This window comes from Prenolepis imparis, unplaced genomic scaffold, assembly GCF_030444845.1.
Source record: "Prenolepis imparis isolate NDT839.2.m4 unplaced genomic scaffold, iyPreImpa1.0 SCAF_2, whole genome shotgun sequence".
Lineage (NCBI taxonomy): Eukaryota > Metazoa > Arthropoda > Insecta > Hymenoptera > Formicidae > Prenolepis > Prenolepis imparis.
This window is the reverse complement of record NW_028141160.1, coordinates 11,738,894-11,762,718: the sequence shown is the minus strand read 5'-3', so window position 1 is coordinate 11,762,718 and position 23,825 is coordinate 11,738,894. Positions and strand designations below refer to the sequence as shown.

General features: G+C 36.6%; 2 protein-coding genes across 3 annotated transcripts in view; both read left to right on the top strand.

The window, feature by feature from the left end:
* Positions 1-23,825, top strand: part of LOC145945937 (Krueppel-like factor 6) — a 332,032-nt gene that overhangs the window by 106,864 nt on the left and 201,343 nt on the right. The gene's annotated exons all lie outside the window — the stretch shown is intronic.
* The window catches only part of LOC145945956 (uncharacterized), a 195,661-nt gene that overhangs the window by 78,908 nt on the left and 92,928 nt on the right, over positions 1-23,825 (top strand). Inside the window, exon 3 of the mRNA XM_083055269.1 lies at positions 10,422-10,602. Within this exon, the coding sequence (XP_082911395.1) occupies positions 10,477-10,602 (126 nt within the window). The 5' untranslated portion in view covers positions 10,422-10,476. The remainder of the gene's footprint in view (positions 1-10,421; positions 10,603-23,825) is intronic.

Sequence of the window (23,825 nt, the reverse complement as noted above, 5' to 3'; positions counted from 1 at the left end):
TACGTTCAGGCGGTCAATATCACCGGCTATTTACTAACCGCCGTTGCCGTTAAGACGATTAGCTTCTCTGAAACCCGCGGGCATAGAACTTGTATTCACAATTAAGGAGAAGGAAGCTGCGTATATGTATGTAGGTATATAGGGCCGTTTCTTACGATGTACATACAAGTATTGCACGATATTGCGCATGCTGGCTTCAGGTTACATAAGCGAGTTGGCGTTTGAATATTCCTTTTCGAGATGTCATTGCTTCAAACTTTTATCATCACGCGAGAATACGGTATTTCCTGGCAACCGGTTATAACTGATACCCGGGATTTAAGATAAAAGCCAATTGCTGATGCGAGACGCGATGCTAATTTAGATAAATTAAATTTTTTTATATTACAATATGATGATAGGTCACAAAGGAGCAACACGAAAACTATTAACTCGATCGGAATTCGTTTAACCTAGGTCGTCTCGCAGTGCAAGAGGTTAAGAGCTTTAATCATTGTAGTTTGATTTTACGATGCAGAGTAATCCATCGCAAGCTTTTCATAGTCACTCGTAAATCATTATTTCTTCGTTAAGAAAAAAGCTTTGCATTGTCATGATTTTTAATGTGTCGTTTTATGTGCCTCGTAATGAAGACTAACAATAAGAAAAATCAAACCTTAAAACTCGCGTGCAAGGGAAAAAGAGTAGAGAGCAGCAAAGAGTCGAAATTCAGTACGTGGCTTTCTCAAAACGATACAGCAGAAAGAATAGCAATCGTGATCGTATCTTCATGATGGCACTTGATGGAAGATATGAAATGAAATATGCGCGTTATTTGAATTTATTGCTGTCATGTCGGAAAGTATATCGTGCATGCGATCGTGGCATTTTTATTATTGTCCAGTATCTTGCCTTCTCTGGTATCAAAAGGAAAATAAACGAGAAAAAAAGGAAAAAAGATCGAAAGTAATATTGAATGTTTATTGGAATATTATTCTATGGATCGAGGCAATTGCGAGCCGGTAAAAGTCTCTTGATATTTCACCTCGAGCAATAAATCGATTTACCGGCGCAAGGTTGCGCACTTTTATGAAAACTTGAGTAAAATCTCTCGTGTTCCGGATCGCTGGGAAGGAACTACGTGACGAAACGTGTGCGGTAGAATTTTACATTCTGTATTGGTTTCGGGACTGAATACCTACTAAAATAAATTTCGAATGGCCATGATATCCAATATGGTGACATTCGTTGTCTTCGTCGAAAATTTGTTGTCTTGCAAATTTTCAGGTGATTCGTAAATAGTTTCCGAGTATTTGGAGATTGATAATTATTTTTTTAGATCCGTAGCAATAGAAAAAAAATTACTTTTACATGCATGTGGATAAATAATACTTATCCGAAGGATAAATATGCTTGTAGATTTTCTTTAAAATCTTTCTCAGGATTTCGAAAATGCTGTCGATCATTTATGACGTGCCAAGCAATTTGGATTGGGCGGAAAAGTTTCGGTGATTTCTCATATCCCGCCGGAAATTTTTGCCCGGCAGTGAAATCGTTAAAACTTTCTTGCCAAAGTTTGGATTACCTGCGCTGCGGGGATTATCGATATAACTTTGCGGTTATAAATACACCACATTTTTTATAAAGTCAAGTTTTTTCGAGTTTAATACACGGGGCTATAAGAGACATATCATGAATTTAATTATTAATTTACCTAAACACAGAGGGGAAAGTCGAACAATAAACTGTTTACTTTCGAGTAAAATAGTATGTATTGTGAAAATATGTTATATATATAACTTCGATAGAAAACGAATAAGAATATAATGAGGACGGATATAGAGAGGAGAGATGGGGAACATTTATTACAGAATTTTTAAATATACTCTTCTATCCAACTACGGTAAAATTATATATCGATATCATTCCGGCTTGTTCCTGCCGCTTCCATTTGATTCCGTAATTCCTCTGCTGGAAGGAGATAATTCCCGCCGCGTTCCAATCGATGCTTACTTTAATCCTTAGCGCCAGGAGTTTCGATCCGTTCCACGGCTGCACGGAGTGCCGTTTAGTTAAGCGGACGGATATCCCTCTTTCGATTCTCGAACCCCTCGCCATGTACGACCGTCTCCTAATCCACGGAAATGGGCACGGTGTCGACAAGATTCGTATTTGCATTACGTTCGACGGAAACGCGGAAAGTAACGTCGTTTCGTAATTTCCGGTGAACGAAGGACACCAGACCGTTTGCAACTTAAGCGTACACTCTTTCGAATATCGTTAAATTAAATGCATTCCCTGCGAGATACTGAAAAATTTATTAGACCATGCAAAACTTAAGGTTTTTCCTTGAGAGAAACTTAATATATATTTATAATTTATTATGACATAAAAATAATATATATTTATAATCGATTATCGGATAAATTAGATTTGAATCAGAATTATTATCTTTAAGAAATAAAAACTATATTTTTCGTATTATGTATTGCACACTCTCTTCTTTCTCTCGGGTAAGAGCGCTTAGGCACAAATATTTCTATGCTGACAATGAAGAGAAAAGTTACTTTTTTCCAAGAAAATTATCATTGTAAGATTGTGTATTGCTATATCTCGTTCCGATGATATACTTCCTGTAACCTTGTCAATACCTCTTGATATCGTATTTTTACTATAGTTACTCATGGACGAGTTACGTAGGTATTATCCAATGCTGAAGAGAACCCTGCGGAATCGCAAATACTCCACGTGCAACGCAATCGGTATGAATAAAATAAAACATATAACGACATTGAGAACCCAAACGAATACCATGCAATAGTCCTTTTCTTTATCACACATTGCATATAGATATTCCAGAAACCACGGATGTTTTTTCTAAAAAATTAGAAAACTAGAAAAAATACTAGATAAATGACAAATCAGACAAATGAAAAAGTTATTTTAATGATGAAACGTTAATGATTACAAAGTTATTTAGTATAGAAAATAAATAATTTCTATTAATTGAGACTCGAAATTCGATAACTGTAAATAGCACCTAACGAGAAAATCTTGTTTATTTCAATTTTATTCTAACAACAATTGAAGATTCTATCGAAATGTTTAAAAATGAACAATTAATTAAAATCGCGCAATAAATAAAGATCCGTCATAAAATATCTTCAGCAAAAAAAAAATTGATTTTAAATTTGAGTCAATGACTGAAAGAATGTTCGAACACCCTGTATGCAAGCGGCTGATCCATCTCGGCACCTACCAACCTACCGACCTAGCTTCCTCCTCACGGTCTGCGCCGGATATTCCGGAAGTGACGTCACGCTCATTGTAACATCCCGTATAGCGCGCGAGCGGAGCGAAGCGAAACGCTCTCTTTCGTGTCCCACGGAACCGGCGACCGAGTGCATGTGCGGAAAATGTTGGGGAGGAAGGAGGCAAGGAAGAGGGATAGGATACGGCGCGTTGCACATACGCGCGTGGGTGTGTGAACGTCGGCGGAATGCGTTAAGTCCGTACGCGGCGTACCGTGTAAATACCTGACTGGCATTGGCGGTGTTGCGCGTGTGTACGCGCGGTTACGTAAGTGTATAATGGGAAAGGTAGCTTGTCGGGTGCTATTCATGTATATTGCCGTGAGACGGGGCATAAGAATCAAAAGCCAGGTCCCGCGAGATCGTTTCGTGTTGCGCTTTTACGCGCCGATGATTTGAGCTTCGATTCGATCGATCCAATTCGAGCGGTTAATTAGGAGGATATATCTCGCCTACAACTATATAAATGTTTAGCATATAATTATCGTGAATTATTGGAGAAAGCAGGAACAAGAAATACATTTTTTTTTTTGCAAAAAAAATAAAGTTTTGGAAAAACTGATGACTTAATGTTAGTTATTAGTTTTGTAGATACATGAAAAATGTATGTTTCTCACGATTAGTTAGTCATACAAAATTTCACAATAATAACAATTCATAAAAGCTTAAGTGCGTATTAATTAAACTCAAATGAATTAAAATGAACAATAGCAAGGAACGTAATAGCATAATTCTTATCGCGAACAGTGTTGGGAAAATTCCGCTACAGGATTAATAGAATTGCAGCATGGGAAAACGACGATGTGCCGTTGATCGATGCAACATCGTTCATCCTATTTGTACGCCTCGGTACGAGATGAACGCGCGTAGGCGTGCGTACACCATATGTTTTTGCCGTTACGCATCAGCCGATGTAAACACCTAACCGGTGCATTCAATGGCGCACACACACGTGGGTTACGTAAAACTCGCATAAAAGCGATCTCTTCTACACGATCGCGCTCCCGCGGCTCTTCTTATTGTACATGGCGCCGGCAGATGTTTGCGCGCGGCGTAACACGCGGAATATAAAACCAACGTGTTTATTAGAGAGATAATTATTTTAAAAAAGATACGAAGAGAGACTTTTGTTCTATTTCAATATATTATACAATACGATATCGATGCCAAAACATTTAGTATCGAAACTGTCGTTGTTGATATTAAAACGATATGTGACAACTTATTGAAAAGAAACTAATTATTTATAAATAACTTTAGAGAGAGAGAGAGAGAGAGAGAGAGAGAGAGAGATGTTTTTGTCATTATTTTTGTCTTTGTTATCGTATAAATGTTTGTTATGTACGGCACATGCACAGAATGAAACCGCATCGTTTATGTTTTTTCTTTTGAATGTGTCATCCCGCAAGAATGTGCTTCCTTCGTAGATAGGGCTAATTATACACATTCGTATAATTGTCTCGTTAATCGACGCGTCTCGTTTCGAGGCGATAATTTAATCGACCTTTCCTTTGTATATCGTAATGACCACGCGCGCGCGTGCATGTGGGACTTTCTTTCTATTCTTGTTACAGCTGTTCATTATGATCGTGAGATGAAAGCAATTGTCAACAGTATAATTATGTGCTCAGCTTGATATTTAAAGAAAATTGTCCCAATAGATTTTTTTTTTTTTAAACTGATCACATATGCCTACCAAAGAGGGAATAAGAGAATGCATTAAATATTTTATTTTTATTTATCTTATATATTTTATATCACAATGATGATCAATGTTACAAGTGATTTTTTACTCATCGCGATTTTATTTAAAATGCAAAGAAAACTAAAATGTTTTCGCTTATATAATAATTTTTTGAAGTTAATATTTTTGTGATTAATTGTTAGGTTAATAAATACTGAATCTCTACGCAATTTAAATTTACATTTACTATATCCGAAAATAGTTCTGATTTTAAGCATGATCAACTTATAAATGTGTAAATTCCACGCGCATCATTCATACACTCGGAGCGTTTCTCCGAAAGCGTGCATGTTTACGAGCTGGATAACGATCGATGGTTTACAAACTTTCGAGACCCATTCAGACGATCCAAGGAGGCTCACGTTAATTCCTCATAAACGAAATGATTCATTGAAGAGGCTTCATTAAAGGAAAACAAGAGTGTAGATTATCCAGTATCTACGACTTATGCGAGAAGACTTTGTATCAAGTCATTAATATTTTTCACATCGTATATCTTTCGTGATTTACGCCATACTATATAAACGCGCATAGTATTCGTCGTCGACAACTTCTACCGCCGCGATAGTGTAATTTTAACGACCTTCATATAAAAACGAATGTAGGAGTATGTATGAACGAATGTAAGAATGTGAACAATGTGTAAATAACAATATCTCGATATTACGCCCCATCGTCTTTAAAAAATACAAGATAATTAAGCTGATGATAGAGCATGTAAATGTTTCTGTTGTTTTCGAATGACAAATCGGTGATGAGTAAATAGATCCACTTGTGTAAGATGGAAAGTTTCCCAAATTTATTATCATTGTTTATAAAATTTACGATAATCTTATTTTTCCATTTATTTTAAATTAACTTTAGTATATGTATGTATGTATAAAGGAATTAACTGTTTTGGAGTTGCTATATTTCTCTTATAAATTTTAGAGTAAAATTTCTGCACACATGCTTTACATTTTTATATTTCAAAAGTATGCAAAATTAAGGTAGATCATAAATTTTTATTTTAAGCTCATAAATTTTATAATATTCAATTAAAGAGGCTGTGCAACAAGAAAATTGCTCCGCCTGCAAAAAATTCTTTTAATGACTTGACTCTTCTGTTTGCAAAATTGAAAAATTGAACTAAAAATACACGAAATGTAAATGTAAAATGTATATTTAGAATAGATTATTAAATATAAGGGGGGTTTAAGTGGCAAATTTTCTATAATTGACGATCATCAAGTACGAATCATGATTGCATTTACATATCTAAAAACAGTGCAGACGATTGTCATGTGATTACATACATAAGTATATAATCGATCTCGCAAACGAGCGTCATTTTTATGGTGATGTGAGTAGCAACCACCCTTGGGGGTGGAGAACCGCCCTTTTTCCCTAGGTTGCCATTTCGAAGGAAGTCGTCGAAAGACCTCGTATCGATTTCATTGCAGTAAGCACGAACGCATGCACGCGTGCACGCCGTATATACACGCGAACATAAAGAAGCGCGGAACATGGAGGTCGGTATTTATGTGCACGCAAACAGAACTTTGGATTAGAATCGGCGGATGAAGTGGCAGAAAGGAAACGAGCTTCTGAGATAGTAAATCGCGAAAACGATGATAGATTATCGCTAAGTCGCTGTTGAATTATTTCGTTGAAATATTTAATATGTGCGTATCAGAATATAAATTATTTTATTCTATTTTCGCGAATCATTATTTCTTGATCAATACATTGCATCAATTCTGATGTAATTGATGCTCGTACAATAATTAATCCATCGTTAAAATAATATACGATTGACTAAAGACATCTCATGTAGAAATTATAAAATAACCAATAATGCGACAAAAACATTCTATAATCAATTTACACTATTGATATCCAACGATTTTGCTGATTTTTTATTATGAGAATCGTCGAAGATAAAACAGAAGAGAATTTCTATTTTCAGGATGAATAAATGAAATTAAAATGCCAGCTTTATTATATCGATTCTTGCGATGACATTCCAGTTAGCACTATTATAATACAAAGCGTCAGGAGAATTAATATTTTTAATTGGCAGAATATTTACGATCGACTGCTAATTTAGATTTCGAGATAAGCAGTTTTGATTTATAGCCTGATATTTTATATATATTTTAATGAAAAACCTATTATATTTAATTATAAAAAAAATAATCCATCTTGTTTTCAAGAGTTGATTCAGATAATTTATGTTTTAGATAATTATATGTACGTTTTTTTTTTAATTTGTACTTAGCGCTCTTTGAATCGGAGTTGAGTGACAATCGTTATTATAGCTCAAAGATAAATCTTTTGCATTATGTTCTAAAAGTTTTCTGAAACAGCCAATATCTTTCGTTTTTTGTCGATATTCGATATGTCGTTTAGAAATACATAAAACTTCGATATACTCTGACTAAGCCAGGGTTTCCCAGTCATTTCTTCTTGTTTCCTTTTTTCTCGAAATTTTCTTGGATCATTGGTATTCCTCGACAAATCTTAACGGTCGAACGGACCGGTGCAAACGATCGACGTTTCGTCTACGTTGCGACAGAGGGATATGGAACGATTTGTAGGAAAGATCGTTATTACGCTGCCAAAGGTCTCGAAAAGTTCCTTCGTTTAAGGGTAGAATCCGTATTGAGTTACCTCGATTACTTTCGGGCAACATCTGCATGAAATATATCGGCTGCGGCGAGGAGCACTTTGCGCGAGAGTGGGAGCAGTCGTAAAATACAGCGTGTACGGTAAACGAGACCGATACGTCTCTTAAAATTGCGGAATCGGCGAGGGACATTTTACAAATGGCTCCGAAGCCGCGCAGCAGTACGTTATGGCGCGCCACCTTTTATAGACGGAGGCCGTCGTCGATCGTCGGCTAAATATTTGTACAAGCTTTTCGCCTGCCGATCGACGCGCGTCACGATCCCAACGGGCTGAATAATGAAGTCGGCTTATAAAGTTTCGGCCGATGGCGGTGATCGATGTCGAGATATTTTCGCTCTCGGGCCACGCTTTAATGAGGTCTTTTAATACGCAAGAGCAGCAGACTCCGCGTTAAGAATACTTTCGGAAAAACATCGTCACTATCGATCGAACATGAATAATCAACATTTTATTTCTTCACATTCAATGGTACATATTCCTCTATTCAATTTGGATAACAATCCATGTGTATATGATCTGTACATAAATACGACAGAATAAACTATAAACGTGTCAGAGAGTAGAGGCCAATTCGGAATAGTTTGACTACTCTAATAAAGTGCGCTCTAGCGTACTTTGGCAGCTTTAATCTCGTTTACTTTGGCTGCCATGGGAGTGCCACAGTTAGTACGGCGCACTGTATCGTAATTTGGCGGACTTTAGCGCATTTTGCCGCACTTCGGCGTACCTAGCTTAAAAGCATATTCGGGCGCAATACGTAATAGCCATATGGCAGTGGCAATAAATTGATATATATATATATATATATACATATATATTCTCTGCTCTACTCTCTTCCATATTAATCTCAAATTATCTTATCTCAAATTCACTTACTTTACATTGCGCATAACAAGAATTTGTATAATTTATGAAAATATATAGATAATTTAAAAACACGTCATGTATTTTGATTATACATTATATCAGAGATTACAATAGAGATTTCTTACCTAATACGCGCATAATTAAATGCAAATATGCAGTCGATTGTTTTCGATCCCTTGTTTCGTTTCTGTACAATTTTGCGCTTTTAGAAAAATGATTGTTCAGGGAATCGCTTGAATTAGGGTGGTCCACGTATGTGGATACTGTGAGACGTGCATACTACGATATAAATAACGCCAGGATACTTTTATGAGCTGCATAAATCACTTTGTAGGCTAATTATAGGATTAATATTTATAGCTCAACCATTCTACGCGTTTCCCACCTCATCCGTGTCTATCTAGCAATTCCATTTCGAGCGAATTTTGTAATTGTATAATTATCTTTTTATTTTTTCAACAAATCGTAGAAGCATTGAAAAAAAATTGCTACAGAAACTTAAGTTAAATTTATTATCATCTAAGTTAATTAAGTATATCGATTATTCATCGTTAAAATCGTTTATTTGAAAAAATTCCTATTGAAAATTTTAATAGCGATATATTACTTAATTATTTTTTAATGCTATAATTACTTATAAATTAAAATATCGAAGAAGAAGAGTAGATTGTGCTTATAAGTACGTTATTTCACTTTATCGTCGTGGCTTTTTAGATTAGTTGACACGATAAGATATCGAGAAAATATGTCGACTTTGCGTAATAATATTTCTTGATCTATGTAATCATTTATTGGAACATTCCTTCGCTTATCTTGCTTTATGATTCAAAATTCATACATCGATAAAACCTTGAAGAGAATCGCGTCAAGAACGATGTCTGCCATTAAATTTCACGAAGATTGTGTTTTCAAAAGATGTTAGCGAAGTATATACACTCGATGTGTAGAGAGGTGGTAAAATACAGAGAAGGAGAGAAAGAGAAAAGCTTTATTAGGTCCTGAGAATCCCATTATCTTGAAAAGCTTTCCAGAAATTACGATCGCTCGTTTTCAGTTTCCTTCTTTTTTTTTCCGGCACAAACAACGTAAACTCGTCGCTGGGTGCTCGAGAAGAGCGTCTATCCTCGCTGACCTAGGCTAACGTAGAGAGACATGTCCCGTCGTGGCGCAATCGTTTAGATCATTAAAACGCGTTGGATAATTGGGGCGACCAAGCGGAAGTTAACCCGAGGGCCCCCACTCTCAGAGTCCGTCTCGTTGGAGATTTACTAAGGAATTCGGGTCATTTACCTAAACCGGTCATTAGAGAACGTAATACCTTATAAATCGTCGTGAACTGACACTAGGCCAGAGCTCGTCTGTCTCTCTCTTGTCGCGCGCTCTCATTATCCCCACGATATTCCTATAAATTACTCTCTACGACCGAGGTCTGTTACTGCAACGAAATATAAACTTATGGTTATATGCGTTTAATATATACTTGTTCATATGTAAGACATTTATACAATAATCTCGTAAACTATATATAATTAAATTTCTTGCGATATTATTTCCTCGTTCGTTATAGTGTTGCTGTAACATATTATTTCATCATCTTTATTTAACGCAGAATAGCTTAGCCTGTTTTATATAATATCTTATTCTACGATTAAATATTTTATTGCTTCCTATTTAGATGTATAATTTTATTACATAAACTATTCTCTAAGCTATCATATAATTTATTTTTTTAATTATAATATATAATCATATATTTGATTAAATTAACTGCGTGTTTTAATTAATTAATATAATTAAAATATGTCTGTATATCCTTTTTACTAATATTTTTTTTATTTTCTTTGTTTCAGGTAAGTCAATCGCCAAAACATTCTTCGTAAAGATATAGGAGAATGCTATTGTTACATGCTGAAAGATTTTCCGGACATCCCACTGATGTTAAGTCAGGTTTCCATATTCTCGTTTCCACCTTGCATCACTTTGCACCATCTTGCACCATCTTGCACCATCAATAGAAAGGAACTGCACAAGGTAGGCTAGGCAAATTTTCCGTCCAATTTTGCATCCGCACAGCTGCGGGTGAAGTCTTAAATCAATTGCGGGTCAGGAAAGGGCCTTTAGGGAGAAGGGGGATAATTGGGTCCGCGTTGGAGGATGGGCGCGCTGGGGACGACATGGCAGAAAAGGGAGGGAAGGTAAGGTTGCACTCAACTCCATAATTAGTTGAAAACCCGAAAGCCCCCCCGACGTAGCTCTCAGATTTAATATCTTAACGTCCTCCTTAACGCGCCTTGAAATTTTGCCTTGCGTTAGCGCTATATCAGTAAATACAATAGCGAGAATACTCGAGAAACACGCGCACACAAACTTCGTCTTTCCCTTTCTGCGTATCTCTTCAATGATGTCGAAACCCTGTCGCTGCAACCGCCGCTTTCGATTTGACGAAATCATCCCGATGGCGATTCGAGGAGAGAAACTGCCAGAGTCTCACCGAAGTTTCTTGTCTTCGGTGATCTTTGTCACGGGGTAGTTTTTGCGTTACGGAAAAGCGCCGGGTTTTTACGGCCGTCGTGATATTACGCGAGATCGCGTAACGGCAGTAAATTGTCGGTCGTCTCATGAGAGAGCGACCGAGTTAGACTGAAAACGTCTCGCAATGAAGAACGCGAATGTGCGACAAGAAATTTATTCCGACGAACCACGGATTGTGGAAAAATCGTATCAGTTGTCGTAACTTACTTGTAAGAAAATGTGAATGTACGATTTCTTATTATATATATATATATATATATATATTTTTTTTTTTTTTTTTTTTAATAAATATTTTAGATGAATAGATGTTTAAAAATATATCTCTTTTTTTTTATATAAAATAAAATCATACTATTTCATTTTCTTTGAAGATGATAGGAGAATGTTGTCCCGGAAGACAGGTACGGATTATTTTAAGGAAGTCATATATTATTTATCATGCCATTGTATTATACATCACTGACGCAACAGCACGTATATCTCGTTTTATCAAAAATCAGATTTTGAGTATCGCATGTTTCATCGGAAATATCTATGCGCGATACAAATTACGCAGTGCGCAAAATAATTACGACGGTCGAACGCCGAATCATATTAAAACGATCCTGAACCGGCGATCGTTGCAATTTCAATTACAATATGCAGCTTTGTTTACCGCGCAGTAGCCCCCCAAGCATAAGCTTCAACGTACAGCATTTTCAACAACACACTATTGAAATATCTTGAAACATTAATACTCGCGTTCGCAGCACAGAATACATCGTTGCAATTAATACACTAACTTATGCACTATGAAAAATTATATACTTCTTTGTAGTAACTGCACGAAATATCGCGTGCTAAATTCTATCAACATTCTATCTGTATTTATATTCGTAACAAATGTTTATAAATATATATATATATATATGTATAAAATTAATCTTCCAGAATAATCGCATTTTTATAAAACATGGATGTTTGTGCAACATGATTACTGTTTGGATTTATTTATTAACTACTCAAATTTCTTTTGCTATTTATAGGATATATGTATGTTCTAAATATGTCAGAAAATTTTTTAAAAACAAATTTTTTAATTGATAATTGAACCTCTTTGTACTCAAATATAATTACATTACTAAAATATAGACTAAAGAGTTAAAACATCGCTTGTTTCTCGCGAAATAGATATTTATAGGTTAATATCGATCGGAGTACATCGACATCGGTATAGATAAAAACGCGCAGTAAAGTACACATTTATCCGAGGTTAAGAAATATAACCGGGTTAAGAGGAAGGTTCAATTCTCGTCATAGAAATAATTTTATCAGCTGACGACGCGCGTGTCATTCTTTCGAAATGTCATGTCGTTTCGCTGGTTACATTAGTAGCGACATTGCTACGGACATGTTCTTATTGTTAGCTGTCGAGAATTAATTCCTATGGTCCAATTCTTAAATTTAGAGTCGCGGCACAGCATCGTCATGTGTTCACTGAGGTCGAGCCGGTGATCGGCAAAAGGTTAATCCGCCGTTTTCGCGCTACGCGACCCGGTTTTCTTATTTCTTCTCTTCCCCGCGTTTCGCTTCTGTGACGAATGTATTTTTTAGGGCACCTGTGTCTAGGTGCAAAAGTCTCGCCTATGAATATTTTACGCGGGACGGAACCTCTCTTAAACGGAAGGTCAAAAGTCACCACAGAGAGACGAAGACCTAAGTCGAACCAGACGGCTTTAAATAAGAGAACAGTAAAGTAAGGATGGATAAATAAAACAAGATAGCGGGAAATGTTAAAGGGGCTAAAGGTGGATTTTGGTCCAAGGATTTATATTGCACAAAATGCAATCGGTTTCAAGCGCGGACACGTGATTTATTCAGATATTCATTTATTATCTCGTGCTAATGACGAGGCCATTTTGATGTTTATGAGATAGGATTTTGTAAACGGGTAGAAATATTTGCTCGACGGTAGGGAATAAAACGGACAGAACATCTGCAAAAGCAGACGGTGGGTGCGTTGTTTCCGCAGAGTAGATGGGTAGAAGTATCACGGCAGATGGCACATATCTATTTTTGTTATCTCGTTTATTTCCATGCACGTAGTTTTAACTTGGCCCTGAAAACCTCACTTAAAATCAACTGATGATTTTAATCTCGCTTTGTCGAATTGATATAAATTAGTTTCATCGGGAATAATTTATGACCCGAATATTCGTTCGCATTAAAATCTGTTTCAGTAAACATTTTCGTGTATCGCGCGTAGGAGCAATCATTTAATTTATTAAATGTTTCAGCGCATCGATGTCTTACGATCGATTTATCATTTCATTTCGCTCAAATAAAACAATGCGCTGCGAATAATTTGATTTACTCTCGTATTACACAGCGCTTGACGTAAAAACCGATGGAATTACGGCCCGAACGTTTAACCCGGCATGTGTGTTATCCGAAATTTTTCAATTACGTGCTACTTTAATTAGCACGGAAAATGCGACCGTTCAGTCCTTGTAGTTGTAATATGCGAAATTTGGCCTGGATAAATCGTTATTTCCCCCCCGTTTTTATGTGCATCGAACATTCTAGCGCGGAGGCGTTTTCGTATGCGAAATTTCCAACTTTTCCCTCTATATACCCTCTCGTTTTTGTTTGCACTCGCCCGATACTCTGGTCTACTGTTACAGTTTATGGCTGTCACGCAGTACATACATACAACACATAACAATCCTATTCCAGGAGAGTTTCGTAAACACACTTATTCACCATTATCAAAAAGCCGACTCGGTTGTTAGCAGCATCTCTTATTTCCTCGCGCGCAGAAACAGTCACGCGCGTTTACGCTCCGCAGTCAACATCAGCGAGTAACCCAACAACATTCGGTGCCGGTTTTTAGCAAGCGATCCTCCTCGATCCGCAACGTGATCTCGGCTCTCCATAATCTCGTTATCCGGCTGCTATCAGCCGGCTAAATTATCCATTTCGACCGAGATAGCAAAGCCGTGGCGGGTCACACCTGGTCGCGATAAATTTCGTTTATCGCGGGGGCGTCGTTCGCCCGATGTCGAATTATTCCGTTGATTCGATTCCGTGAGATAGCCCGCGTGTGTGTGTGTGTGTCCGTTCTTACGAGGCGAGAAATAAGTCGGTCCGATTTACGGTCGCGCGATTGCGCCCAATCGATACCCCACGGCCTCGTTCGAGATGCCGTTTGAGATGCAAACGAATCGCCGCGCGAAACCGGTGGTTCGGTGCGATATATTGCGATCGCTGAAAGTTCAGGACTTTGCGTGAGATTGGCACGAAGAAACGAGGCGAGTTCGTAATATGGAGAAATCGTAAAGTCCTGCTTTGCACAACGTGTGTAGCGTTGAAAACGATTCTGCTTCTTTTACTCGTCACGGATTTAATTTCATGCACGCGATCCGGGGAACGTAAAGCGACGTGAAGCACGTTCTACCGCGAGACTTTATATCGCAAACGTGCATGATCGTATGAATATCGATCGATATATTGATTAATGGGAATGTTTCTCGCGCTGGAAAACTCAGCGTATTGTTGCAATTTTTTGACTGGAGAACGAATGAAAGTATTCATATTTTAGACGAATAGATTTATTCGCCGTCTCAATATGAGTCAATATCGAATATGAATTTCTAAATTCGCGAAATTGCAGATGTAATTTAGAGTACTTTGTTAATAATTTATCTACATTTTAATATTACTTGCCGAGAGTAAAGATATCATTTTCACAGGTTCATCGATAATATATACATTGTCATTTAAAATACCATCTGAAATATTTTATATATAACGTGTGAATTCGATCTTCATATATTTTTGGTAACTTTATTCACACTATTTTTACAAGATTCATCTGTAATATCGCATTCTTAGCATGCTTCCCATTATAAAGTCAAAACTGTTGAACGCAGCTATGTAATCTCGCACGTGCAGTAGTTGTGTCTTATAATATCCCATTTTTTTTATTATCTTAATCGATTTAACAACGTTAAAAAACTGACGGTGAATTTTGTCGTGCCTTCTGCTATTTTTATAAGAATTTAAAATTATTTGCACGTACAAATATTCAAGTATAAAATATTTTAGAAAAGCTCTCTTGTTCTTCTTTAAATTAATATTCAATTTTATATATTTTTATTTTATCAATCCCGAACGTGAATTTCCGCGAGATCTGTTTTGAGATGCGGATTGGTCGATGACATGGTTATGCACCAGTCTAACGTCGTGTGACCCGCGTGTGCTCCTTACGACAATGCGGCCAATTGTACTCAATGACGTGCACGCTTGCGGCCGTTATGCTTCTCTCGCAAAAATAGCTCGGCAATAAGGAGCTGTGAGGCGAGGAGAAAGCGTTCATTGATCGGCTCTCCGGTCTGGGTTCGAGGGTATTGCTATTTCCGTCGTTAATTCCGCTTAAAGGCTGAATTGATTACAGATGGTCGTGTGCATATGCAAGAAAAAAATGAAACGGCCATGAAACCGTTGATTTTCTTCCTTCGGAAGAATATTGCTCGGATGACATGTCGCTCCGCGATGATACTAATGAGACCTGCCGTCTGTCATTAGTCATGCTCACCTACGCATGCAAATGGAATGTTAATAGCTCGTTATTTAATGCCGCAAGACGGTGATCGCATCCAATAGGACTCGTCACGTCTCGATAACGATTCGGTTACAATCGAGTCGACGCGGTTGATCGATGACACAGGTGTCGCGTTGAAAACGTGCTATCGTAGCTGGGCGACGCGATTGCGAGCTATCTTTCATATGTCGTTTGTTTGGACGTAACATCGCACGCGAAATACGCAGCACCTCTACTATGCGATATTGATATGAGTATGATAATGATACGTATGAAAAAAAAAAGAATACTTTTGATTTATACCTTTGAATATTCCTTTATTTCTTTTCTTTGAATTGTTTGGCATGTATGACTACAATCTGTATAAACAGAGAGTAACATGAAAAAAGAAGAGATACGATATATATCATACTCTGTGATATCTCAGTTCATTTCCCGATGCAGCGTATCAAGAGAGAAATATCAGTTTTTAATGATAAAATATATTTTTTACGATAACAGAGAAATGCGATATATATACATATATGTATATACATGTAATATTTAAATGGCAAATATATTGAATGAAATCGTTCGATCAGCTTTTTTAATGATTTGTTTGGCAAATGTTATTTTCTAATTTGCTGAATGCATTGCGCGCGTTTTCAGAATATCAATATTTTATATACACATACATTATACGGAAATTAAATATAAAAAGTCATTATTAATCACATAATCGCTATTATTACTACGATATTCACAGTAATAGCGAAAGTGGATTTATAAATGCCTTGCATATTTTGATTAGCATAAATCTATTTGCATATGTGTAAACACTGCATACCTGCATATGTGCACCGTAAAGCCTCATTGTCTTATTAATCAACATATCGCTATACCGCTTATATCGACATTAAATTCTTGTTTTAAAATTTATGGAATGTATAGTAATTTATAATTGTTATTACATATGCCAATCGAAGAACAAATGTTGATTCGCTCTTTCGTTCGAAGCAACTTTTTAATGAAGCAGCTCGAATAAATCAACAATACAAAAATAATCTCGGAGAAATATTAAATTTAAAATTCATCAAATATATCGAATTCGAAACAATGCAAGGGTATATTCTTATTTATGAACGCACACAGTATTTTTGTGCGATTTCTCTATTTAATTAAATAATGACTATTAACATCCCACTTGCGGTGCAATAATTGTGTTTTGTGTCACTTATTTAACATTATATCGAGGGATTTTTTCCTACATATATGACGCTTAAAATTCTATAAACCACCGAGGCTCCAAAACGCTCTTCTTCTTCTCCCCTTTCCTTCTCTTTTCCCTTTAACTGATAATTAATCTCGCTCGTGTATTACCGATCGCAGTCGGCTCATTAACTCTCGAGGCACCAATACGATCGGCGAGCTTAGGTCGACGCTCTCTCTGAGCGCGAGAGCGCGTCGATATATCGGTCGATCCACGAGAGGACGGGCCGCCGAGACGCGTATCCTTCTACCATAGTATCGACTTTCTGTCCTCCGCGTCTCGGCTTGTCGTGCTCTCCCGCGTAATCGTATATAACGCGACTCCGACGCCTCTGCGTGTACACGCTCCCTGCAGATGCAACGCCGAAGTAATATCGGAGCTCCGGTAAAGCAGCAGATAGCGGGTGAGTGGGTGGTGCAAAATACAGCGTGATAGACCGGAAATACAGTCGCAGCATCGAGTGACAACGACCGCGCGTATTCAGAAAGTGGCCGATCCCTCAATCTCTTCTCTCGCAGACGCGTTTTAGTCTTATTAGTAAGGAGATTAGCGAGGAGAAATGGGAGGAAAGAGCAAGAACATTTAGCGGGATTATTAAAATTTATGAAAATATAATAAAGATGAAAAATATACTTTTTTTTTTAAATAAAGAATAAAAAGAATGCGGTTTGAATTTTATATCGAAAAATGTTAGTTTTCTTTATTATACTAAAAAATACATATAATGCACATTATTAATAAAGTACAATCAACATCCATTGTGCGAATAGAAGAAGCTAAATCTTTGTACTTGCACTCGCGTCAGATTGGTATTTAAAAATTTGATATGATAAGCATATCATAATTGGAACGATCGTGTAACTTTACAGTCATGAAATCATGCAAGATTTGACCGGATTCTGACGTGCCTATATAAAAGATCGATCAAACGAAACGCGATGAATAAGCGGCGATAACCTAAGCGTTAAGGCGGTCAGTAGTTTTCAATCTGTCATTGACAAAAGATAATTACAAACTGCACACACAGGCGATAGAATAAGCAAAAGAATAGAATATAGATATGTGCACGATATCTAGGTCGCGCTCTATGCCGAAGTGCGCACATCTGTCGGACAGCCGGAAACGGTCTCATCTGCATAAACGAGTATCGATTATGCGGACCGACCGATAGACGATCCCTCGATCACCGTGTGCTCTCGTTCTCTCTCTCTCTCCCTCCTTTTCCATCTTTTTATTCCTCTTTTTTATTAATCTCCACTGTCCCTTTGACGATTCCCGTGCCGTACAAAGGAACGCAGTTCCGGCGCGCGGAATTGTTTCAGTCTCTTTCGAAGCGACACTCTGTCCCGTTTATCGTGCATATTCATACGCGGTGCATCGTTGCATTCAGCACCCGCCGTTCCACCCTCTCCCCCGCGAATCTCCCCCTGGCTTCTCCTCCCCCTCGTCCGATTCTTCCCCTATTCCCAAACCCCGGTTCCCTCGCTCCTCCACTTCCGTCATAGTCACCGAAGCGCATTGAACTTCCCTCTACAATGCCGGCTATCGCGCGCGCGCGTGCAACCCTCGACTGTCGCCGCAGCACAACGCGGCCTTTGCAGTGTACCTGCCTGTGCGTGCGTTGCGTGCGCTTTCCGCATGAGAACGCAATCGGCGGCCGCTTATTTGTTGACGCATTCGATGCAGAACCCGCGCCGTCTCCTGCTCTATTCGCATAAGCGTATCGATCGCGGCGATTCCCGGTATCGATTCCAATCTGTCATGAATCGAGCGGTTTGGAATGTTTGATACGTCACCTTCGTAGAATTTACATAGATGTGAGGAACAATAATTTTTTTTTAAGAGATAGCAAGAGAGATATATTCGACATGCATATACCATATGCTATTTCTACCTCGCATCTGATCACTAATCTCATTAAATATTGGTTTTGATTCTTTTACGTCTCGCGTGAAATTTGCATGCGATATTATTTCCAGGGGGATTGAAAATTGATCGAGCGCATTTAACGCTAAATATCAGGTTTAAATAGCTAATAGTATATTTCGCGGTATTATTTTATAAAACATCGGCGTAATGTCATTATTTAATTTGAAAATCAAATAATTCGTTGACTATGGATGAGTTTTTTTTTTTTTTTTAACATTCTCACTCTTGTCATACGCGTTCGAAATAATTCCGTACTGAGAAACTGCGTCGCTTGGCGGTTTCGCGCGGTTTACCGATTCGCCAAGCGTGATCAACGAGCGGCCACGGATAACGGATAAGGCTCTCCGTGTTTGCGAAATACAGTAGATCGTGGGATAATCCGGTTCTCCTCTCTCTCTCTTTCTCTCTCCTCGCTTTTCGTCGAATTTGACCGCTGCCGGATGCGGGGATTGTCACGCGCGGGATCATTGTTGCGGCATGACGGATTGTCAGCGGCCGTTTTGTTTTCGGACGTGTGTATATATTCGTCGCTAGTTGTTCCCTTTTTATATTTCGACCGAACCATTTTGGATTTCGGAAGTTAGCTCGGCGATGTGCACGATTGATCGAACCGTTCGCGCGAAACTGTGCGCGAGATATATTGAGTTAGATTCAATATGGTTTTCGTCAATTGAAAGCGTCAGACACGCTGAGTTCGGTTCACATATTTTATTGATATTATCTTAAAATATAAAATATATTTAAGCGAGTAGATAATGTATGTTTAAACGTAATTAAGGAATGCAACATTGAAAGACAGTTATTAAATTAGAGAGAAAAGAAAGTTAACAACATATGCCATACTGAAAAATTTATTTATCACAATGAAAAATGGTTACATTTATTTTGAATTTTCCGAGTTTTTAACCATCAGATTTTTAACTTGACATAATTAATCTGAATATAATTTTCGATGCTGCAATCACATAAAATTATTTTTAACGTTTATCCTTGACAGCAACTCGAAAATTCGTATAACATACTTTTTTTATATAGACTAGACAACACAAGCGCGCGCCATTCCTTTTCTAAAAAAGGCGTATTATATCGATAGTCGAAAGTCTCGAAGTGATTGTTGCCTCTTTTCCGTGATGTTGATTGGCTGTTTCGAATGCTATTGTGCGTTATGTTCGTACCATCGAGCAGCTGTCATCGCGAAGGTTAACAGTTTTGACAGTTGTTTAAAATAAAATTAAATAAAATTTTTAAATTTTTAATCTATTATTACTCTGCCATGAGCATAAAATAATAAATACGAGTCAAAAATAATAAAAAATAACACGCAATTTATATATCATAATTTTATTATTCATAAAGTAAGAATATAGATAGATTAAGTAGTACGAGTCAACGATTTCTCACTACATTTAGCCTTTTCGTCGCGCAATTATTTAATCATTAACATAAAATCATAAATGCGAGTTAAAAACAATAAAATATAATACGCACTTTATATATCGTAATTTTATTATGCGCAAAGTAAGAATTTAGATAGATTAAGTAGTACGAGTCAACCATTTCTGACTACGTTTAGCTTTTTCGTTGCGCAATCACTCAGCTATTAATATAAAATAATTAATACGAATAAAAAACAATAAAAAATTATATGCACTTTATATATCATAATTTTATTATGCGCAAAGTAAGAATATAGATAGATTAAGTAGTACGAGTCAACAATTTCGCACTACGTTTAGCCTTTTCGTCGCGCAATCATTTAGTCATTAACATAAAATCATAAATGCGAGTCAAAAACAATAAAAAATAACACGCACTTTATATATCATAATTTTATTATGCGCAAAGTAAATGTAGATAGATTAAGTAGTACGAAATTGTTGACTCGTACTACTTAATCTATCTATATTCTTACTTTGCGCATAATAAAATTATGATATATGAAGTGCATATAATTTTTTATTGTTTTTGATTCGTATTAATTATTTTATATTAATAGCTGAGTGATTGCGCGATGAAAAAGCTAAACGTAGTGAGAAATTGTTGACTCGTACTACTTAATCTATCTAAATTCTTACTTTGCGCATAATAAAATTACGATATATAAAGTGCGTGTTATTTTTTATTGTTTTTGACTCGCATTTATGATTTTATGTTAATAATTAAATGATTACGCGACGAAAATGCTAAACGTAGTGCGAAATGGTTGACTCGTACTACTTAATCTATCTATATTCTTACTTTGCGCATAATAAAATTATGATATATAAAGTGCGTATAATTTGTTATTGTTTTTAACTCGCATTTATTATTTTATGTTAATAATTAAATAATTGCGCGACGAAAAGGCTAAACGTAGTGCGAAATGGTTGACTCGTACTACTTAATCTATCTATATTCTTACTTTGCGCATAATAAAATTATGATATATAAAGTGCATATAATTTGTTATTGTTTTTAACTCGCATTTATTATTTTATGTTAATAATTAAATAATTGCGCGACGAAAAGGCTAAACGTAGTGAGAAATTGTTGACTCGTACTACTTAATCTATCTAAATTCTTACTTTGCGCATAATAAAATTACGATATATAAAGTGCGTGTTATTTTTTATTGTTTTTGACTCGCATTTATGATTTTATGTTAATAATTAAATGATTACGCGACGAAAATGCTAAACGTAGTGCGAAATGGTTGACTCGTACTACTTAATCTATCTATATTCTTACTTTGCGCATAATAAAATTATGATATATGAAGTGCATATAATTTGTTATTGTTTTTGACTCGCATTTATTATTTTATGTTAATAATTAAATAATTGCGCGACGAAAAGGCTAAACGTAGTGAGAAATTGTTGACTCGTACTACTTAATCTATCTATATTCTTACTTTATGAATAATAAAATTATGATATATAAATTGCGTGTTATTTTTTATTATTTTTGACTCGTATTTATTATTTTATGCTCATGGCACAGTAATAATAAAAATTGAAGATTTAAAGATTTTATTTAATTTTATTTTAAACGACTGTCAAAACTGTTAACCTTCGCGATGACAGCCGCTCGATGGTACGAACATAACGCACAATAGCATTCGAGACAGCCAATCAACATCACGGAAAAGAGGCAATAATCACTTCGAGACTTTCGACTATCGATATAACACATCTTTTTTAGAAAAGGAAGGAATCAAAATTTGGAACACTCGCCGAAATTTTATCGAAATTTAATTTTCTTTAATCAATACTATATTATTAAATTCAATTAAATTTCATCAATGTATCTAAAATGACATTTCGATCAGCTGTGCGAGATTTGATAACCACTATTTTTAATCTATCGATTAGAGCAATGTGACAAAGAAGCTTCGAGTGTAGTTAAGAGATATTCTCGTCAAAGATGTCTGGGAAAAAATAATTATACAATATCGCCGTAAAATTCTCCTTGGAAAAGGAGAGCAAAAATCATCGCACTCGAAGATCACACTTGAGACACGCGACATATTGCGATCATTGTCGCATAGGTATATATGTATATATCGCGGCTTCATCAAACCGATTACCTCGATAAATTTCATGAATGAGTTCGCACGCGGCACTCTACTCGTGTGCGCCGACGTAATGCGGTGAAAGAGGCAAAGAGGAAAAGAAAAAAGGAAAAAGGGAGAAAGAGAGATGAATTCGTGCGCGAATTCTATAGAACACTGTATGCCATCCCTCCGCTTTCGCACCGTTGTTGTGCACGGTTCCGCTCGCTCGTTGCAGTCTTCGTCCTGGAAGCATAATACACTTAGCAGCACGGTGCGCATACCGTTTCGCGTTACGCCATTGTAGAAGGCCCTTGTTCCCTCCCCTGGCACACTTCTCTCATTGTGGCGAAGAAAGTCTCGTCGGCACAAAATGTGCCGCGCGACTTGCTCCGGACACACATGCGTGCGTACGTCTGTACAAACATATAGTACATAGCCCTTTTAGTGCGCCGCTCCTGGTTAGGCGAGATAAATTTCGACCGTCACACGCGCGATATGTGGAGAGTTGTCACGAGGTGAAAAGAGATCGCGCGTGTGATGATTCCGTGGCTCTGAAAACTGTGATGCGCGAATAATACGTTATATAGGTATTGGTACATAAAATTGCTTTTCATAATCTGATGTTTGCGGAAGATTGATATTTTATCAGTTTAGACTTGAAAGCGAACATACCCTCTTTTCGATATCAGATCTTTGTATGTCGTAATAATTCGTAAAGATATATTCACATATATAATTTTTTTGTTTTGTTTCTATATTTTTAAATTTAGCTGAAACATTCTACTTGTATTTCGTTTATGGTACGCGTAAGTCTCGTAATCTAAAACATATGTGCCAGTTGTCGCATTGATGAGCCCCTCGACACTTGTTCATCACTTGTTTATTTGAAATAGCTTCTTATCGAATTGCATAATGTGATATTAATTGGCTTCTAGTAATAGACCATAATTATATACTCGTAATTATATATGTAAATGACTATGTACAGTCATAACTAATTAAATATTTACATTCTCTTCTAGCGCGCTGCGACGTAGTCTCATATCTAGAGCAATACACAAAATGAGACAGTTAATATTCCTAAAATTAATACGAACCTCTTTACAGACAACTTTTGATTTATATTTTGCATTCTTTATTTCTAACATCATGTGAAGCTTATGCTTATTAAATCATACTATACGTCATTAATTACACTTGCTCTGAAGATTAACATTCAACAAATTGTGAAATTCAAATTGTACATACAAGCTGTTATGTAGATAATATAAATCTTCAAATGTAAATCTCTTGTAGGACAAAACTACACATTTGTCAAAATTTATACGACGTCGCATAAATCGTTAGAGATTAAACTTGCAGTTGCACCAACAGTGTTAAGTGTATTGATATAAACGCTTATAATCGTATTAAAAATCTGCGATATATTT